We start from the raw sequence: 16,919 nt of genomic DNA, 5'->3' as shown, positions 1-16,919 counted from the left end.
AGCCCAGTGCCCACCCAGTGTCCCCAAAACCTCCACCAGTGCCCACCCAGTGCCCCCCAAACCCTCACCAGTGCCCCCCAGTGCCACCCAACCCCTCACCAGTTCCTCCAGTGCCACCCAACCCCTCACCAGTGTCCCCAGTACCCTCCCAGTGCCCCCCAGTGCCACCCAGTGCCACCCAAACCCTCACCAGTGCCCACCCAGTGCCACCCAAACCCTCACCAGTGCCCCCCAGTGCCCCCCAGTGCCACCCAAACCCTCACCAGTGTCCCCAGTACCCTCCCAGTGCCCCCCAGTGCCAGCCAAACCCTCACCAGTGCCTCCAGTACCCTCCCAGTGTCCCCAAAACCTCCAGCAGTGCCCTCCCAGTGCCCCTCAAACCCTCCCAGTCCCTCCCAGTGTCCCCAACCCCCCAACCCCTCGCAGTCCCTCCCAGTGCCCCCCAACCCCTCTCCAGTGTCCCCCCAGTGCCCCCCAACCCCTCCCCAGTCCCTCCCAGTGTCCCCCAACCCCTCCCCAGTGTCCCCCCAGTGCCCCCCAGTCCCTCGCAGTCCCTGCCAGTGTCCCCAGTACCTGTTGGGGGTGCAGAGGGACAGCAGCACGGTGCTCTCCCACACCAGGGAGCAGTAGAGCTGGCTCAGCTTGCCCAGCACGCTCAGCCCCAGCTGGGACCCCCACTGGTTCACGGAGATGGCCCTGATCTCGCTCTGGGGGGGGACAGTGGGACCCCAAAATGCCCTGAGACCCCAAAGCTCCTCTCCAAACCCCACTCAAACCCCATTCAAACCCCATTCAACCTCCCCAAACCCCATTCAAACCCCACTCGAACCCCCCAAACCCCATTCAAACCCTTCAAGTCCCATCCAAACCCGATTCCAAGCCCCTCAAACCCCCCCAAACCCCATTCAAACCCTCCAAGTCCCATCCAAACCCCATTCAAACCCCCCTAAACCCCATTCAAACCCCCCCAAACCCTACTCCAATCCCCTCAAACCCCACTCCAACCCCCCCAAACCCCACTGAAACACCCCCAAACCCCACTCCAACCCCCCCAAACCCCATTCAAACCCTCCAAGTCCCATCCAAACCCCACTCCAACCCCCCCAAACCCCACTGAAACCCCCCCAAACCCCACTCCAACCCCCCCAAACCCCATTTAAACCCTCCCAGACTCCATTCAAACTCCCCCCAACCCCACTCAAACCCCCCCAAACCCCACTCCAACCCCCCCAAACCCCACTCAAACACCCCCAAACCCCACCCAAACCCAACTCCAACCCCCCCAAACCCCACTCCAACCCCCTCAAACCCCATTCAAACCCCCCAAACCCCCCCAAACCCCCCCAAACCCCACTCCAACCCCCCCAAACCCCACTCCAACCCCCCCAAACCCCACTGAAACCCCCCCAAACCCCACTCCAACCCCCCCCCAACCCCAGCCCCGTTACCTGGCCCACCCTGCAGGTGTGCACAAACATCATGATGAAGGCGTGGGCCGCAGTCAGGGCGTGCAGCAGGGGCGTGGCCTGGGCTGACAGGGTGGCATCGGGCACGGCCCCGGCCCCCGCCAGCTCCCGCAGCAGCACCGACCCCCCCGGGGCCTCGATGGGCCGGTGCAGCGGCTCCAGGGCGGAGAGCACGGCCTCGAGCTGCACCAGCCCTTCCTGCAGCACCTTGGGCTCGTGGGACAGGGTCTGGGGACAGAGAGGGGACAATGGGGACACTGAACCTTCCTGGGGGTCACTGAACCCTCCCGGGGGTCACTGAACCCTCCCGAGGGTCACTGAACCCTCCCGGGGGTCACTGAACCCTCCCGAGGGTCACTGAACCCTCCTGCAGCACCTTGGGCTCGTGGGACAGGGTCTGGGGACAGACACAGGGGACAATGGGGACATTGAACCCTCCCGAGGGTCACTGAACCCTCTCGAGGGTCACTGAACCCTCCTGGAGCACCTTGGGTTTGTGGGACAGGGTCTGGGGACAGAGACAGGGGACATTGGGGACACTGAACCCTCCTGGGGATCACCGAACCCTCCCGGGGGTCACTGAACCTTCCCGAGGGTCACTGAACCTTCCTGGGGGTCACTGAACCCTCCTGGAGCACCTTGGGCTCGTGGGACAGGGTCTGGGGACACAGACAGGGGACATTGGGGTCACTGAACCCTCCCGGGGGTCACTGAACCCTCCCGGGGGTAACCAAACCCTCCTGGAGCACCCTGGGTTTGTGGGACAGGGTCTGGGGGACAGAGAGGGGACATTGGGGACACTGAGGGGTCACTGAACCTTCCTGGAACACCTTGGGTTTGTGGGACAGAGTCTGGGGACACAGAGAGGGGACACTGGGGACACTGAACCCTTCCGGGGGTCACTGAACCTTCCTGGGGCTCACTGAACCCTCCTGGAGCACCTTGGGCTCGTGGGACAGGGTCTGGGGACACAGAGAGGGGACATTGGGGACACTGAGGGGTCACTGAACCTTCCTGGAACACCTTGGGCTCGTGGGACAGGGTCTGGGGACAGAGACAGGGGACAATGGGGACACTGAACCCTCCCGAGGGTCACTGAACCTTCCTGGGGGTCACTGAACCTTCCTGGGGGTCACTGAACCCTCCTGGAGCACCTTGGGCTCGTGGGACAGGGTCTGGGGACAGACACAGGGGACATTGGGGTCACTGAATCCTCCCAGGGGTCACTGAACCCTTCTGGAACGCCTTGGGTTTGTGGGACAGAGTCTGGGGACAGAGAGAGGGGACTCTGGGGACACTGAGGGGTCACTGAACCCTCCTGCAGCACCCTGGGCTCGTGGGACAGGGTCTGGGGACAGAGAGGGGATATTGGGGACACTGAACCTTCCTGGGGGTCACTGAACCCTCCCGAGGGTCACTGAACCTTCCTGCAGCACCTTGGGCTCGTGGGACACAGTCTGGGGACACAGACAGGGGACATTGGGGACACTGAACCCTCCCGGGGGTCACTGAACCCTCCCGAGGGTCACTGAACCCTCCTGCAGCACCCTGGGCTCGTGGGACAGTGACTGGGGACAGAGACAGGGGACAATGGGGACACTGAACCCTCCCGGGGGTCACTGAACCTTCCTGGGGCTCACTGAACCCTCCTGGAGCACCCTGGGCTCGTGGGACAGGGTCTGGGGACAGAGACAGGGGACATTGGGGACACTGAACCCTCCCGAGGGCCACTGAACCCTCCTGCAGCACCTTGGGCTCAGGGGACAGTGACTGAGGACACGGAGGGGACAGAGAGTGTCATCAGGGTCCATTCCAGGATGGATTTGCAGCCCCCAGGATGGATTTGCAGCCCCCAGGATGGATTTGCAGCCCCCCAGGATGGATTTGCAGCCCCAGGATGGATTTGAGTCCCCCAGGATGGATTCACAGCCCCCCAGGATGGATCTGCAGCCCCCCAGGCGTACCAGGATGGATTCGCAGACCCCAGCCCATACCAGGATGGATTTGCAGCCCCCCAGGATGGATTTCCAGCCCCCAGGATGGATTCACAGCCCCCCAGCCCATACCAGGATGGATTTGCAGACCCCCAGGATGGATTTGAGCCCCCCAGGATGGATTTCCAGCCCCCAGGATGGATTTGCAGCCCCAGGATGGATTTGAGTCCCCCAGGATGGATTCACAGCCCCCCAGGATGGATTTGCAGCCCCCCAGCCCATACCAGGATGGGTTTGCATCCCCCAGGATGGATTTGCAGCCCCCCAGGATGGATTTGCATCCTCCCAGGATGGATTTGCAGCTCCCAGGATGGATTTGCAGCCCCCCAGGATGGATTTGAAGCCCCCCAGGATGGATTTGAAGCCCCCCAGGATGGATTTAGCCCTTCAGGATGGATTTGCATCCTCCCAGGATGGATCTGAGCCCCTCAGGATGGATTTGAGCCCCTCAGGATGGATTTCCAGCCCCCAGGATGGATTCCCAGCCCCCCAGGCGTACCAGGATGGATTTGCAGACCCCAGCCACGGCCTGGCAGGCTGCAGAGGTGGGGAAGTCCACGGGCAGGTTGGGCAGCCCCAGGATGGTGACGAGCGGCCGCAGCCCCCGCTGGGCCACAAACTCCTGGCAGTGATCGTCCGTGGTGTTGTTGCTCAGGATGGACTCCACAAACTTCATCTGGGACAAAAAGGGGGTCACAGGGGGGCTCTGAAGCCCCTCAGGAGGGCTCAGGACCAGTGGGGACCCCCAGGGACGGTGCTGGGCCTCACCACGTTGAGGATGTAGTCCATGAGCGGGATGGGGATGCGCTCCTCCGTGCCCACCACGCTGCAAGCGCAGAGGGAGCGGTCAGGGAGGTGTGACACAAAACCTCCCCCAGGACACAAAACCAGAGCCAGTGAGGCTGGGAGAGACTCTGAGACCACTCCATGACCTTGTCACCACCTTATCACCAGGTGTCACACCCCAGCTTGGCTTTAACACCTCCCTGCCAGACTCTTTCTGGGGAGTTGTTGCCAATTTCCAGCCTGAATTTTTCCCCCAATCCCTTTTCTCTAGGCTGAACCCCTTCCCCGGCTCCCCCAGAATCCCCCAGACCCTTCCCCAGCTCCTCCAGAATCCCCCAGGCCCTTCCCCAGCTCCCTCAGGACCCTCTACATCCTTCCCCAGCTCCCCCAGAATCGCCCAGACCCTTCCCCAGCTCCCTCAGGACCCCCAGGATCCCCCAGACCCTTCCCCAGCTCCTTCAGGACCCTCCACATCCTTCCCCAGCTCCCCCAGACCCTTCCCCAGCTCCCTCAGGACCCCCAGAATCTCCCAGACCCTTCCCCAGCTCCCCCAGAATCCCCCAGACCCTTCCTCAGCTCCCTCAGGACCCTCCAAAACCTTCCCCAGCTCCCCCAGACCCTTCCCCAGCTCCCTCAGGACCCTCCACATCCTTCCCCAGCTCCCAAAGGATCCTCCCCACCCCAGACCATCACTAATCCAGGACTGAGCGCAGATCCCTGGGGCCACCACAGTGCCCCGGGGCCACCCCAGGCTGCCCTGTCTGCTCACGTCTGGCTGGGCTCCGCCTCGCTCTGCTGGGCAGCCCCGAAGCTCTGCATGGCCTGCACTTCCTCCTCCTCCTCATCCTCGCTCGAGGCCTCCTCGGCGGCGTGGGGCGAGCGCGGGGGCGGCGCGGCCGCCGTCCCGTCCGCCTTCTGCATCGACGGCTTCTGGCAGATGTACTTGGGGTCCCGGCCCAGGCTGCAGATCTCCTCCAGCAGCTGGCGAAGGGTTGGCATTTAGGGGGAGTTTGGGCAGAGTTTGGGGGGGCCCTGAACCCCCCACGAGGGTCCCCTCTCAAGTTGTCACCTTGATGATGGCAGTGGTGGCATCGGTCTTGAGCGTGGGCTGGTGGCGCATCAGCTCGTCCACGGCGCTGCCCAGGTTGGAGGCTGTGTCACCTGGTGGGGGGACACAGAGCGTTTAGGGGGACAGAGGTGATTCTGGGGGGGCACAGCAGGTTTTGGGGGGACAGAAATGGCTTTGGGAGTTAAATAAGTAGGGAGTAATGCCTGAAATAAACACGAGTGTCTCCAAAAAATAAGGAAATTATTTAAATGTTAGGATGATGCTTTGCTAAAATGCTGGAAGGGTCCTCAACGTCCCTGGTGTCCCCAGTATCCCTCAATACCCCCAGTGTCCCCAGTATCCCTCAATACCCTCAATGTCCCCAGTATCCCTCAGTAGCCCCAGTGTCCCCAGTATCCCCAGTTTCCCCCAGTGTCTCCAGTATCCCCAATGTCCCCAGTATCCCTCAGTACCCCCAGTATCCCCCAGTATCCCTCAGTATCCCTCAGTACCCCCAATGTCCCCAGTATCCCCACTTCCCCCAATGTCCCCAGTGTCCCCAATGTCCCCAGTATCCCTGGTACCCCCAATGTCCCCAGTATCCCTCAGTACCCTCAGTGTCTCCAGTATCCCTCAGTACCCTCAGTGTCTCCAGTATCCCTCAGTACCCCCAGTATCTCTGGTACCCCCAATGTCCTCAATATCCCTCAGTACCCCAATGTCCCCAGTATCCCTCAATGTCCCCAGTATCCCCCAGTCCCCCCAGTATCCCCCAGTGTCCCCAGTCCCCTCTCCTCACCCAGGGGGTTGGAGCTGTGGTGGTGGCGCCGCATGGCGGGCAGGTAGTCAGGGGACAGCAGCACCTTGTGTGTCCCCAGTATCCCCAGTCCCCCCAGTATCCCCAGTCCCCCCAGTATCCCCCAGTCCCCCCAGTATCCCCAGTCCCCCCAGTATCCCCAGTCCCCCCAATGTCCCCAGTGTCCCCCGCTCACCCAGGGGGTCGGAGCTGCGGCGGCGCCGCATGGCGGGCAGGTAGTCGGGGGACAGCAGCACCTTGAAGAGGCGCTCGAAGGGCTGGCACTGCACGAAGCTCTGCAGCCCCCGCGCGTTCAGGCACAGAGCGCTGAACACGTTGGGCAGAGAGCCCAGAACCTCCCGCGTCGCCGGCACCTGCACAGGTGAGGGCAGGTGAGGGACACAGGACACACCTGGGGCAGGGCAGGGGCTGGGGACACACCTGGGGCAGGTGTGGGGCTGGGGACACACCTGGGGCAGGGCAGGGGTTGGGGACACACCTGGGGCAGGTGTGGGGCACACACGGGGCAGGGTGAGGCACAGGGGGCACACCTGGGGCAGGTCAGGGGCTGGGGGCACACCTGGGGCAGGTCAGGGGTTGGGGGCACACCTGGTGTGGGGCAGACACAGGGCAGGGCTGGGGAAAGGGAGGGACAGGTGGTGGGGCAGGCACTGGGCAGGTGAGGGGCAAAGCTGGCACAGACACTGGGCAGGTGTGTCACCAGCATGGGCAGGTGAGCAGCAGGAAGGGAGGCAGGTCTGGGCTGGGGCTGGGGCAGGTGTGGTGGCAGGCACAGGACAGGTGTGGGGACAGGTGAGAGGCAGAGCTGGAGCAGGTGTAGGAGAGAAAATGGGAGAGGTGCAAAGCAGGTGTGGGGACGAGTGAAGGGCAGATGTGGAACAGGTGCAAGGCAGGTAATGGGACAGGTGTGGGGCACAGGTGAGGGGACAGGTGCAAGGGATGGGAAATAGAACAGGTGGGGAACAGCAGCAGGGGACAGGAACAGGCACAGGGACATGGGACAGGTGCAGGGCAGGAAATGGAACAGATGCAAAGACAGGTGAGGGGACATGTGAGAGAACAGGTGCTGGGAAACACAAGGACAGGGAGAGGAGATGGAACAGGTGCATGAACAGGAAATGAAACAAACGAACAACAGGTGCAGGGCAGGTGTGGGAGGGTCCAAGACATGGGACAGGTGTGGGACAGCAAGAGGACAGAGGAGGTGACAGAGGTGAGAACAGGTGCTGGACAGGTGAGGGACTGCACTCATGGCCTCCATGAGTACCACGACTTCACTGAGGGGATACACAAGGGGACAGGTAAGGGGACAAGTGCAGGACATGAAAGGTGATAGGTGTAGGACAGGTGACAGGTGTAGGACAGGTAAGCCACACTCATGGCCTCAATGAGCAATGACATCAGTGAGAGAACACACAACAGGACACGTGAGGGGGCAGATGAAGGGGTACACAAGGGGACAGGTGACAGGTGCAGGACAGGTGTAGGACAGGTGACAGGTGTAGCACTCATGGCCTCAATGAGCAGTGACATCAGTGAGAGAACACACAACAGGACATGTGAGGGGGCAGATGAAGGGGTACACAGGGGGAAAGGTGACAGGTGTAGGACAGGTAAGCCACACTCATGGCCTCGACGAGCAGTGTGTACAGTGTGACATCAGTGAGAGAACACACAACAGGACAACACATGAGGGGGCAGATGAAGGGACACACAAGGGGACAGGTGACAGGTGTAGGACAGATGACAGGTGTAGGACAGGTGACAGGTGTAGCACTCATGGCCTCAATGAGCAGTGACATCAGTGAGAGAACACACAACAGGGTAACATGTGAGGGGATAGATGAAGGGACACACAAGGGGACAGGTGCCAGGTGCAGCACAGGTGCCAGGTGTAGGACAGGTGACAGGTGTAGGACAGGTGTCAGGTGCAGCACAGGTGACAGGTGTAGGACGGGTGCCAGGTGCAGCACAGGTGCCAGGCAAGCCCCACTCACGTCCTTGATGAGCAGAGCGTGCAGCATGACGTCGGTGAGGCCGTTGTCCTGCAGCGAGGACAGCAGCGAGGGCTCCTGGAACACGAAGACCGTCACCACCTCGGTCGCTGCGGCGGAGGAGAGAGGGGGGCACTGAGGGCAGGTAGGGCACCTGGCGGGGTCCCCGCTCCGTGCCCGCCCCGCGCTGCCCGGGTGGGGCCGGGGCGTGGCTCACCCAGCAGGAACAGCGAGGGGCCGTAGTACTCGGCGTTGCTGATGATGTGCTTCAGCGAGGTGGGCAGCGAGCCGTCCATCACTGCGGGGACACCGCGGGGTCAGTGCCACCGCTGCCACCACCCCTGCCACCCAGCAGGAGGAGAGGGCAGGGGGGTTTGGGGACATGGGGGACCACGCACCGTGCCGGATGCCGTCGGAGAAGGCGGGGTCTTGGATGGCTTTTTTGAGGAAGTTCAGCATGGATTTGAGCAAAGCGGCGCGCTGGGGGATGCACTGCACTCCTGGGGAGACACGGCGAGAGCGTTGGGGGGCACGGGAGGAAATGGGGGTGTCCCCAGGGAGGAAAGTAGAGAAGGAAAAAGATTTGGGGTCTTCGTAGGGGGGGAATTGGGGTGTCCATATAGGGAAGGAATTGGGGTCTTTATATAGGGGGGAATTGGGGTGTCCATGTAAAGAAGGAATTGGGGTGTCCATATAAGGGGAACTGGGGTGTCCATATAGAGAAGGAACTGGGGTGTCCATGTAGAGGAGGAACTGGGGTGTCCATATAGGGAAGGATTTGGGGTCTTTATATGGGGGGGAATTGGGGTATCCATATAAGGGGAACTGGGGTATCCATATAAGGGGAACTGGGGTGTCCATTTAGAGAAGGAACTGGGGTGTCCATTTAGGGAAGGAATTGGGGTGTCCATGTAGAGGAGGAATTAGGGAGTCCATATAAAGAAAGAATTGGGGTGTCCATATAGGAAGAATTAGGGAGTCTATATAGGAAAGGAATTGGGGTGTCCATGTAGTAATAATTAGGATACCCATATAAAGAATTGGGGTATCCGTACAGGGAAGGAATTGGGGTCCAGTGATGTCCCCACTGTCCCCAGCCCCAGGGGGCACCTACCACCGCGTGGGGAGGGGGTGGCAGCGCTGGTGCTGGGCACAGCTGGTGGGGTTGGTGGCACTGGGTCCTGCCGGGCTTCGGCCGAGGGGCCAGGGCTGCTCTCCATGGCCACGTCGGTCACTGCAGGGGGACGGTGACATTGCAGGGGGAACAGGTGACACCACGGGGGGGAACAGGTGACACCACAGGGGGAACAGGTGACACCACGGCGGGGACACAGCCTCTGCTCACCCTCCATGTCCGTCTCCATGTCCTCGCCCTCGGGCAGGGTGGCAGCAGGTGGGCGCTGCACTTTGGGCTTGATGACGAAGGGACACTCACGGCGGCACAGGTCCACCTCGTGCTGGGGGGGGACAGAACCTCAGCACCCCAAACCACCCCAGGGGACCCCAAAACACCCCTGGAGCACCCCAAAAGCGTGGCAGGGGCAGGGGGGCAGCACCTCGAGGCGGTAGATGAAGATGGACAGCCCGCTGTGCGACTGGAAGGCGGCCATGTCCAGGTTGGTGATGAGATCCACCACCCGCACCGCCCGCGTGACGAACGTGATCTGGTCCTGCTCATCCCCCAGGAACTTGATCACCTGGCGAGGGGACAGACAGCAGGTGAGACAGTCCCCAAGGGCACCCGAGAGCCACCCCCAGGTGAGAACAGCTGACCTTGAGCAGCGCCTCCATCATGCCGCACGACACCAGCGCCTCGCCGCCCGCGTCGTAGCTGGCCAGGTGGTAGAGGAAGGAGAAGAGCGCCGTGGCAAACTGGTGGGGGTAGGGCTCCATGGAAGGGTCTGGGGGTGCACAGGTGTGGTTAGGGCGGGTCACAGCCCCCCAGGTGACCCCCCCGGCCCCCGGCACGCACCAATCATGGCCTGGATGCAGTTGCGCACCAGCACGGGCAGGAAGCCGTGGTAGGAGGCGGTGCCGGTGCAGTCGATGATGCTGCTGAGCTTCGGCGTCCGCTCCAGGTGCACGATGGACGTCAGCGTCCGCAGGGAGGCAGCCTTGATGTCCTGGCAGGGACACGTGAGGGACACATGAGGGACAGGTGAGGGACACGCCAGGGACAGGCGAGGGACAGGTGAGGGACACGCCAGGGACAGGCGAGGGACAGGCGAGGGACATTCATGTCCTTAATGAACAGTGTGACATCAGCAAGGCAATACGCAAAGGGACAGGTGATGTGACAACTGAAGGCACAGGTAAGGGACACTCGTGTCCCTGATGAGCACCACGACATCGGTGAGGGGACAGATGATGTGACAGGTGAAGGCACAAGTGAAGGGACAGATAGAAGATGCATGAAATGACAGGAGCAGTGCAGGTGTAAGACCAGGACAGGTGAGGTGACAGCTGCAGGACAAATAAGGTGGTAGCTGCAGGACAGGTGAGGTGACAGCTGCAGGACAGGTGAGGTGACAGCTGCAGGACAGGTGAGTCACACTCACACCCTTAATGAGCAGCGTGCGCAGCACAACATCAATGAGGGAACACACAAAGGGACAGGTGAAGGGACACACATGGGAACAGGTGAGGGGACAGGTGAAGGGACAGGTAAGGGACACTTGTGTCCTTGATGAGCACCACGACATCAGTGAGGGGACACACAAGGGGACAGATGATGTGACAGGTGAAGGCACAAGTGAAGGGACAGATACAAGACACATGAAATGACAGGAGCAGTGCAGGTGTAAGACCAGGACAGGTGAGGTGACAGCTGCAGGACAAATAAGGTGACAGCTGCAGGACAGGTAAGGTGACAGCTGCAGGACAAATAAGGTGACAGCTGCAGGACAGGTGAGGTGACAGCTGCAGGACAAACAAGGTGACACATGCAGAACAGGTGAGGTGACAGCTGCAGGACAGGTGAGGTGACACATGCAGGACAGGTGAGGTGACAGCTGCAGGACAGGTAAGGTGACAGCTGCAGGACAGGTGAGGTGACAGCTGCAGGACAAATAAGGTGACAGCTGCAGGACAGGTGAGTCACACACCCTTAATGAGCAGCGTGCGCAGCACAACATCAATGAGGGAACAGGCAAAGGGACAGGAGAGGGGACACACAAGGGAACAGGTGAGGGGACGGGTGAAGGGACACACGAGGGGACACAAAAGGGACACAGGAGGGGACACAAAAGGGACAGGGCTCAGCCCTGGTGGCTCTCACCATCAGCTGCTTGTCAGTGATCTGCAGCACGTCCACCAGCTCCTCGATCAGCCCGTTGTACAGGATGCTGTTGGCTGATTCCTGCAGTGCATTGGAGTACACTGCAAAAAGGGGGGGGGGGGGGTCACCCCAACTGCCCCAGGAGCACCCCCCAAACCCACCCCCCAATTAAAACAAGCCCTAACGAGAGCCCACCCAGGATGGAGATGGCGTGGAGCCGCGCCTGCACCGCCTGCAGCCGCTTCTTGTGGTTGGAGAAGCCGTGGGCCAGGCGGATGTGGGTGAACAGCAGCATCTGGAGGGGGGGACACAGAGGATTTGGGGGGGTCAGGGACGGTCTGGGGGTCACCCCCCAATCCATGGGGGTCCCCTCGATGTCACCCCACACACCTGCTTGTCCTTGGGGATGCTGTACATCTTGGTCAGGGACTCCATGATCTCCGAGGGGCTCTCTGAGATCTGGGGGAAAGAGAAATTTTTCTGGGAGGGGCAGAAGGAAAATTGGGGTGCAGGGGACAAAATTGGGGTGCAGGAGACAAAGCTGGGGGGCAGGGGACAAAACTGGGGTGTGGACAGACAAGACTGGGTACAGAGGGACAAAACTGGGGTGCAAGGGACAAAATGGGGTTCAGAGAACGAAACTGAGGGGCAGGGGACAAAACTGGGGTGTGGAGGGACAAAATTGGGTGCAGAGAAACAAAATGGGGGGGCAGAGGACAAAATGGAGGGGCAGGGGACAAAATGGGGAAGCAGGGGACAAAATTGGGGGGCAGGGGACAAAATCGGGGTGTGGAGGGACAAAATTGGGAAGAAGAAGGGGACAGAATGGGGGGGCAGGGGACAAAAGGGCAGTGCAGGGTGTGGGGGGGCCCGAGCAGAGCCCCCCACCCAAATCAAGGTGCCCCCCATGCTCACCTTGTCCAGCTGCTCGATGTGGATGTAGTGCAGGGTGGTGCTGGTGGCCTGGAGGGATCACAGGAGGTCAAGGGGTGGCCCCGGTGTTTTGGGGGCCTCCTCGTGTCCCCAAATGTCCCCAAAGTCACTCACCCTCTTGTCCACCTTCACCTCGACGCCCGGCTCCGCGTAGAACTCGAAGTGCAGGGTGGTGGCACTGGGGGGGTATTTCTGGGGGGGGACACACAAAGGTGAGATGGGGACAGCGGGGTCCCCTCCCCTGGGGTGACAGGGCCAGGCTGGGGGACACTGGGACACAGGGAAAGGGGACCCCGGGATGCAGCAGGGGTGGCAAAGGGGTGCTGGGGACACAGGAGAGCGTTGGGGACGGAGGGAGGTGACACAGAGGGACAGGACAGCGCTGGGGACACCCTGAGGGGACACCAGGCAGCGCTGGGGACACCCTGGGGGGACACCAGACAGTGCTGGGGACACTAGGATGGCATCAAGGGCCTCAAGATGTGACAAAGGCACACGAGGTGATGTTGGGAACGGGTCACAGCAGGATGTGACAAGAACGAGACAGAAGAAGCCCTGAGACACAAGTGAGTTCTGGGGACCCCCAGCACAGGACAAAGTGACACAGGTGAGTTCTGGGACAGAACAAGGGGACACAGGTGAGCTCTGGGACAGAACAAGGTGGCACAGGTGAGCTCTGGGACAGAACAAGGTGACACAGATGAGCTCTGGGGACCACTGGGACAGGGTAAGGTGACACAGGTGAGTTCTGGGACAGAATGAGGTGACACAGGTGAGCTCTGGGGACCCCCAGCACAGGACAAAGTGACACAGGTGAGCTTTGGGGACCACTGGGACAGGGTAAGGTGACACAGGTGAGTTCTGGGACAGAATGAGGTGACACAAGTGAGCTTTGGGGACCCCCAGAACAGAACAAGGAGACACAGCTGAGTTCTGACAAATGCCAGGACAGAACAAGGTGACCCACATGAGCTCATGTGACCCCGCAGGTGCCACTCACCATCATGTGCAGGTCCCGGCAGCACTCAGCCAGCCCAAATCCATTCTCCTTTCCTCCCCAGCTCTGCAGGAAGACCAGCCCAGTTCATCCCCGCCCCGCTGAGCCCCCCAAAACCCCCATAAAACCCCCCTAAAACCCCCCTAAAACCCCCCCAAACCCCGCCCACCTCGGCCAGGTGCTGCAGGCGGGCCAGCAGGGGCCCGCGGCGCTCGGAGCCCAGGCGGGTGATGTAGTTGGAGCGTTTGCTGAACACGTAGAGCAGGTTGAGCACGGCCAGCACCACGTGCATGTCCGAGGAGGCCAGCAGCGTCGTCAGGTGCTGCAGGGGGGGACAGAACAGCGTCACAGAGCGTCACACGCGCCTGAGGACACCCAGAGGGTGGCCCTGGGGGAGCACCCACCTCGATGGAGCTGTAGAGGTGGCGGGAGAAGCTGTACTCGATGAGCAGGGCGGTGAAGTTGAGCAGGGCCAGCAGCAGGGCCTTGAGGGGCTGGCGCTCGGGCCGGTCGCAGGCCAGCATCCAGCTCATGGCCTCCACCGGCCGGCCCGCCTCGGCCAGCAGCGCGTCGAAGCGGTCCAGCAGGTCCACCCAGTGGTACAGCTCGCACTGAGGGGGGAGCAGCGGGGAGATGTGGGGCTGGGGGCACAGCCTGGGACCCTCTGAGCCCCCCATGAAATCCCCCAGGTCCACCCAGTGGTACAGCTCGCACTGAGGGGGGAAAGGGGGGAGATGTGGGGCTGGGGGCACAGCCTGGGACACCCTGAGTCCCCTGGGTATAGCCCAGACTCCAACCCAGACCCCCAGGTCCACCCAGGGGTACAGCTCACACTGGGGGGAGGTCAAGGGGGAGATGTGGGGCTGGGGGCACAGCCTGGGACCCCCTGAGCCCCTTGGGTACAGCCCAGACCCCCAGGTATGGCCTGAACGCCAGCCCAGACCCCCAGGTCCACCCAAGGGTACAACTCACACTGAGGGGGGGGTTCGGGGAGAGATGTAGGGCAGGGAGCACAGCCTGAACCCCAACCCAGACCGCCAGGTATGGCCTGAACCCCAATCCAACCCCCTAGACCCACCCAGTGGTGCAGCTCGCACTGAGGGGGGAACAGGGGGGAGATGTGGGGCTGGGGGCACAGACTAGGACACCCTGAGCCCCTTGGGTATAGCCCAGACCCCCAGGTATGGCCCAGACCCCCAGGTCCACCCAGTGGTACAGCTCGCACTGAGGGGGGAAAGGGGGGAGATGTGGGGCTGGGGGCACAGCCTGGGACACCCTGAGTCCCCTGGGTATAGCCCAGACTCCAACCCAGACCCCCAGGTCCACCCAGGGGTACAGCTCACACTGGGGGGAGGTCAAGGGGGAGATGTGGGGCTGGGGGCACAGCCTGGGACCCCTGGAGCCCCATGGGTACAGCCCAGACCCCCAGGTCCACCCAGGGGTGCAGCTCGCACTGAGGGGGGAACAGAGGGGAGATGGGGGGCTGGGGGCACAGCCTGGGACCCCCTGAGCCCCCTGGGTACAGCCCAGCCCCCCCTGAACCCCCATATCCCAGGGGGGACCCCCCAGAACTCCAAGCAGGAACCCCAACATCCCAGTCCAGCCCTGCCCAGGTCACAGCTGAGCCCCCTCCCCAATAGAGGGCAAGAAAATGGAGTTTAGGAAGCTGAGAGAGAATTTGGGTCCTCCCTGAGAGTTTGGGGGAAAACTGAGGTACCCCCAATGTTTTGGGGTCTATAAAGTGCTCCCCCCACTGTTTTAGGGATATTTGGGTTCTTCCTTGGTGTTTTAAAAGCCTGTGACAGAAAATTCACACCCAAGCAGCTCCAGGATGGGAGACAAACAGGGATCCCTCTCATTGTCCTGGGGAACTTTGGGGTGCCCCTGCCATTCTGGGGGGACTGTGTGAACCCTGCAGGCCCCCTCCCCAATTCTGAGGCTCCAAACGGGGTCACAGCCCCTCCCCTGAGGCCAAGGGAGATGAAGGCACTTCGGGGGGGCTGTGAGGACACTGCTGAGCCCCCCCCAGTTTGGAGAAGGGTAAATAAGAACTGGGGGAGCCCCTTAACATTGGGGTGAGCTGCAGAAAATGTAAAAACCCCAGATGTAAGAACCCCAGAACTGCCCCACCTGAGGGCAGAGAAACAAAAACCAGGGGAAATCAGGGACCCCCCCTCATTTGGGAAACATTCTGGGGTGCCCCCCTCCGAATCTGGGGGTGCTCCCTGTGATCTGGGGGTGCTCTAGGGTGACCCCCCCTTGTGGCAGTGATCAGTTTAGGGACAAACTCAGCACCATCCTGACAAACTGGGGACAATCTCCTGGGGAACTCCCAGGTTTTGGGACCTCCCTCCAAGGTTTTGGGACCTCCCCCCCAAGGTTTTGGGGTCCCCTCCCACCTTCCCAATGTTCCATGTCTTGATCTGCTGCAGTTCTGTCACCAGTTGTTCATCACTGCAGCCCTTCAGCTTCTCGATGAGGGCCCGGCAGTCGGCGGGCTGGGGGGCACAGGCAACTCAGCAATGTCCCCTCACGGTGTCCCCAACGTCCCCAAACCCCCCACAATGTCCCCAAACCCCCCACAATGTCCCCAAACCCCCCACAATCCTCATCCCAATGCCCACACTTCCCCAAAACCTCCAATTCTCCCCCAAGAGTGACCCCCCCAACTGCAGTGTCCCCAAAATCACAACCCCTGACATTCCCTGAGTGTCCCCAACACTCCACAATGTCCCCAAACCCCCCTCATTCCCTCCCCAATGTCCCCATTCTCCCCCAGACATCTCTGATTCCCCCCCTGACTGTCCCCAACCCCGCCCTGAGTGTCCCCAAACCCTCCTCGAGTATCCCCAAACCCTCCTTGAGTGTCCCCAAGCCCATCCCAAGAGTCCTCAGCTCCTCCCTGAGTGTCCCCAACCCATCTTTGAGTGTCCCCAAGCCCTCACTGAGTGTCCCCAACCCCTCCTCGAGTGTCCCCAAGCTCATCCCAAGAGTCCTCAACCCCTCCCTGAGTGTCCCCAAGCCTTCACTGAATATCCCCAGCCCCTCCCTGAGTGTCCCCAACCCTTCTTTGAGCGTCCCCAAGCCCTCTTTGAGTGTCCCCAAGCCCATTCCAAGAGTCCTCAGCTCCTCCCTGAGTGTCACCAAGCCTTCACTGAATATCCCCAACCCCCCCCGAGTGTCCCCAAGGCCTCCCTGACTGTCCCCAACCCCTCCCTGAGTATCCCCAAACTCTCCCTCAGTGTCCCCAACCCCTCCTCGAGTGTCCCCAAGCCCTCCCTGAGTGTCACCAAGCCTTCACTGATTATCCCCAAGCCCTCCCTGAGTGTCCCCAACCCCTCCACGAGTATCCCAACCTTTCTTTGAGTGTCCCCAAGCCCTCTTTGAGTGTCCCCAAGCCCTCACCGCCTCCGTAGGGGTTTTCTTCAGTTTCGTCCGATCCACTTTCATTTTGGGGGTTCCGGTCCTCGTGCTCCGCCTGCGGCCACACGCGGGGGGGTGGGGGAGGGGAGGGGGTGTCACACCTGGGTCACCCCCCCCCGCCCCGAGCGGGTCAAACCCCGCCCCCCACCTGTCCCGACAGAGGCCCCGTGTCCCGACAGGGCCC

General features: G+C 61.6%; 1 protein-coding gene across 1 annotated transcript in view; it reads right to left on the bottom strand.

Moving 5' to 3' along the window:
* Nucleotides 1-16,919, bottom strand: part of HUWE1 (HECT, UBA and WWE domain containing E3 ubiquitin protein ligase 1) — a 106,261-nt gene that overhangs the window by 87,861 nt on the left and 1,481 nt on the right. Inside the window, 25 exon segments of the mRNA XM_077172441.1 lie at nt 574-707; nt 1,449-1,694; nt 3,960-4,136; nt 4,229-4,286; nt 5,016-5,227; nt 5,316-5,407; nt 6,287-6,464; nt 8,109-8,215; nt 8,323-8,403; nt 8,504-8,605; nt 9,220-9,339; nt 9,451-9,562; nt 9,662-9,802; nt 9,879-10,006; nt 10,078-10,228; nt 11,383-11,483; nt 11,578-11,677; nt 11,773-11,841; nt 12,298-12,345; nt 12,430-12,507; nt 13,316-13,378; nt 13,482-13,634; nt 13,717-13,923; nt 15,712-15,810; nt 16,718-16,790. Coding sequence (XP_077028556.1) covers nt 574-707; nt 1,449-1,694; nt 3,960-4,136; nt 4,229-4,286; nt 5,016-5,227; nt 5,316-5,407; nt 6,287-6,464; nt 8,109-8,215; nt 8,323-8,403; nt 8,504-8,605; nt 9,220-9,339; nt 9,451-9,562; nt 9,662-9,802; nt 9,879-10,006; nt 10,078-10,228; nt 11,383-11,483; nt 11,578-11,677; nt 11,773-11,841; nt 12,298-12,345; nt 12,430-12,507; nt 13,316-13,378; nt 13,482-13,634; nt 13,717-13,923; nt 15,712-15,810; nt 16,718-16,762 — 3,002 coding nt within the window. The 5' untranslated portion in view covers nt 16,763-16,790.

This window comes from Agelaius phoeniceus, chromosome 38 (assembly GCF_051311805.1).
Source record: "Agelaius phoeniceus isolate bAgePho1 chromosome 38, bAgePho1.hap1, whole genome shotgun sequence".
Taxonomy (NCBI): Eukaryota; Metazoa; Chordata; class Aves; order Passeriformes; family Icteridae; genus Agelaius; species Agelaius phoeniceus.
The sequence above is the reverse complement of the archived record's forward strand: the minus strand, read 5'-3'. Positions and strand labels throughout refer to the sequence as shown.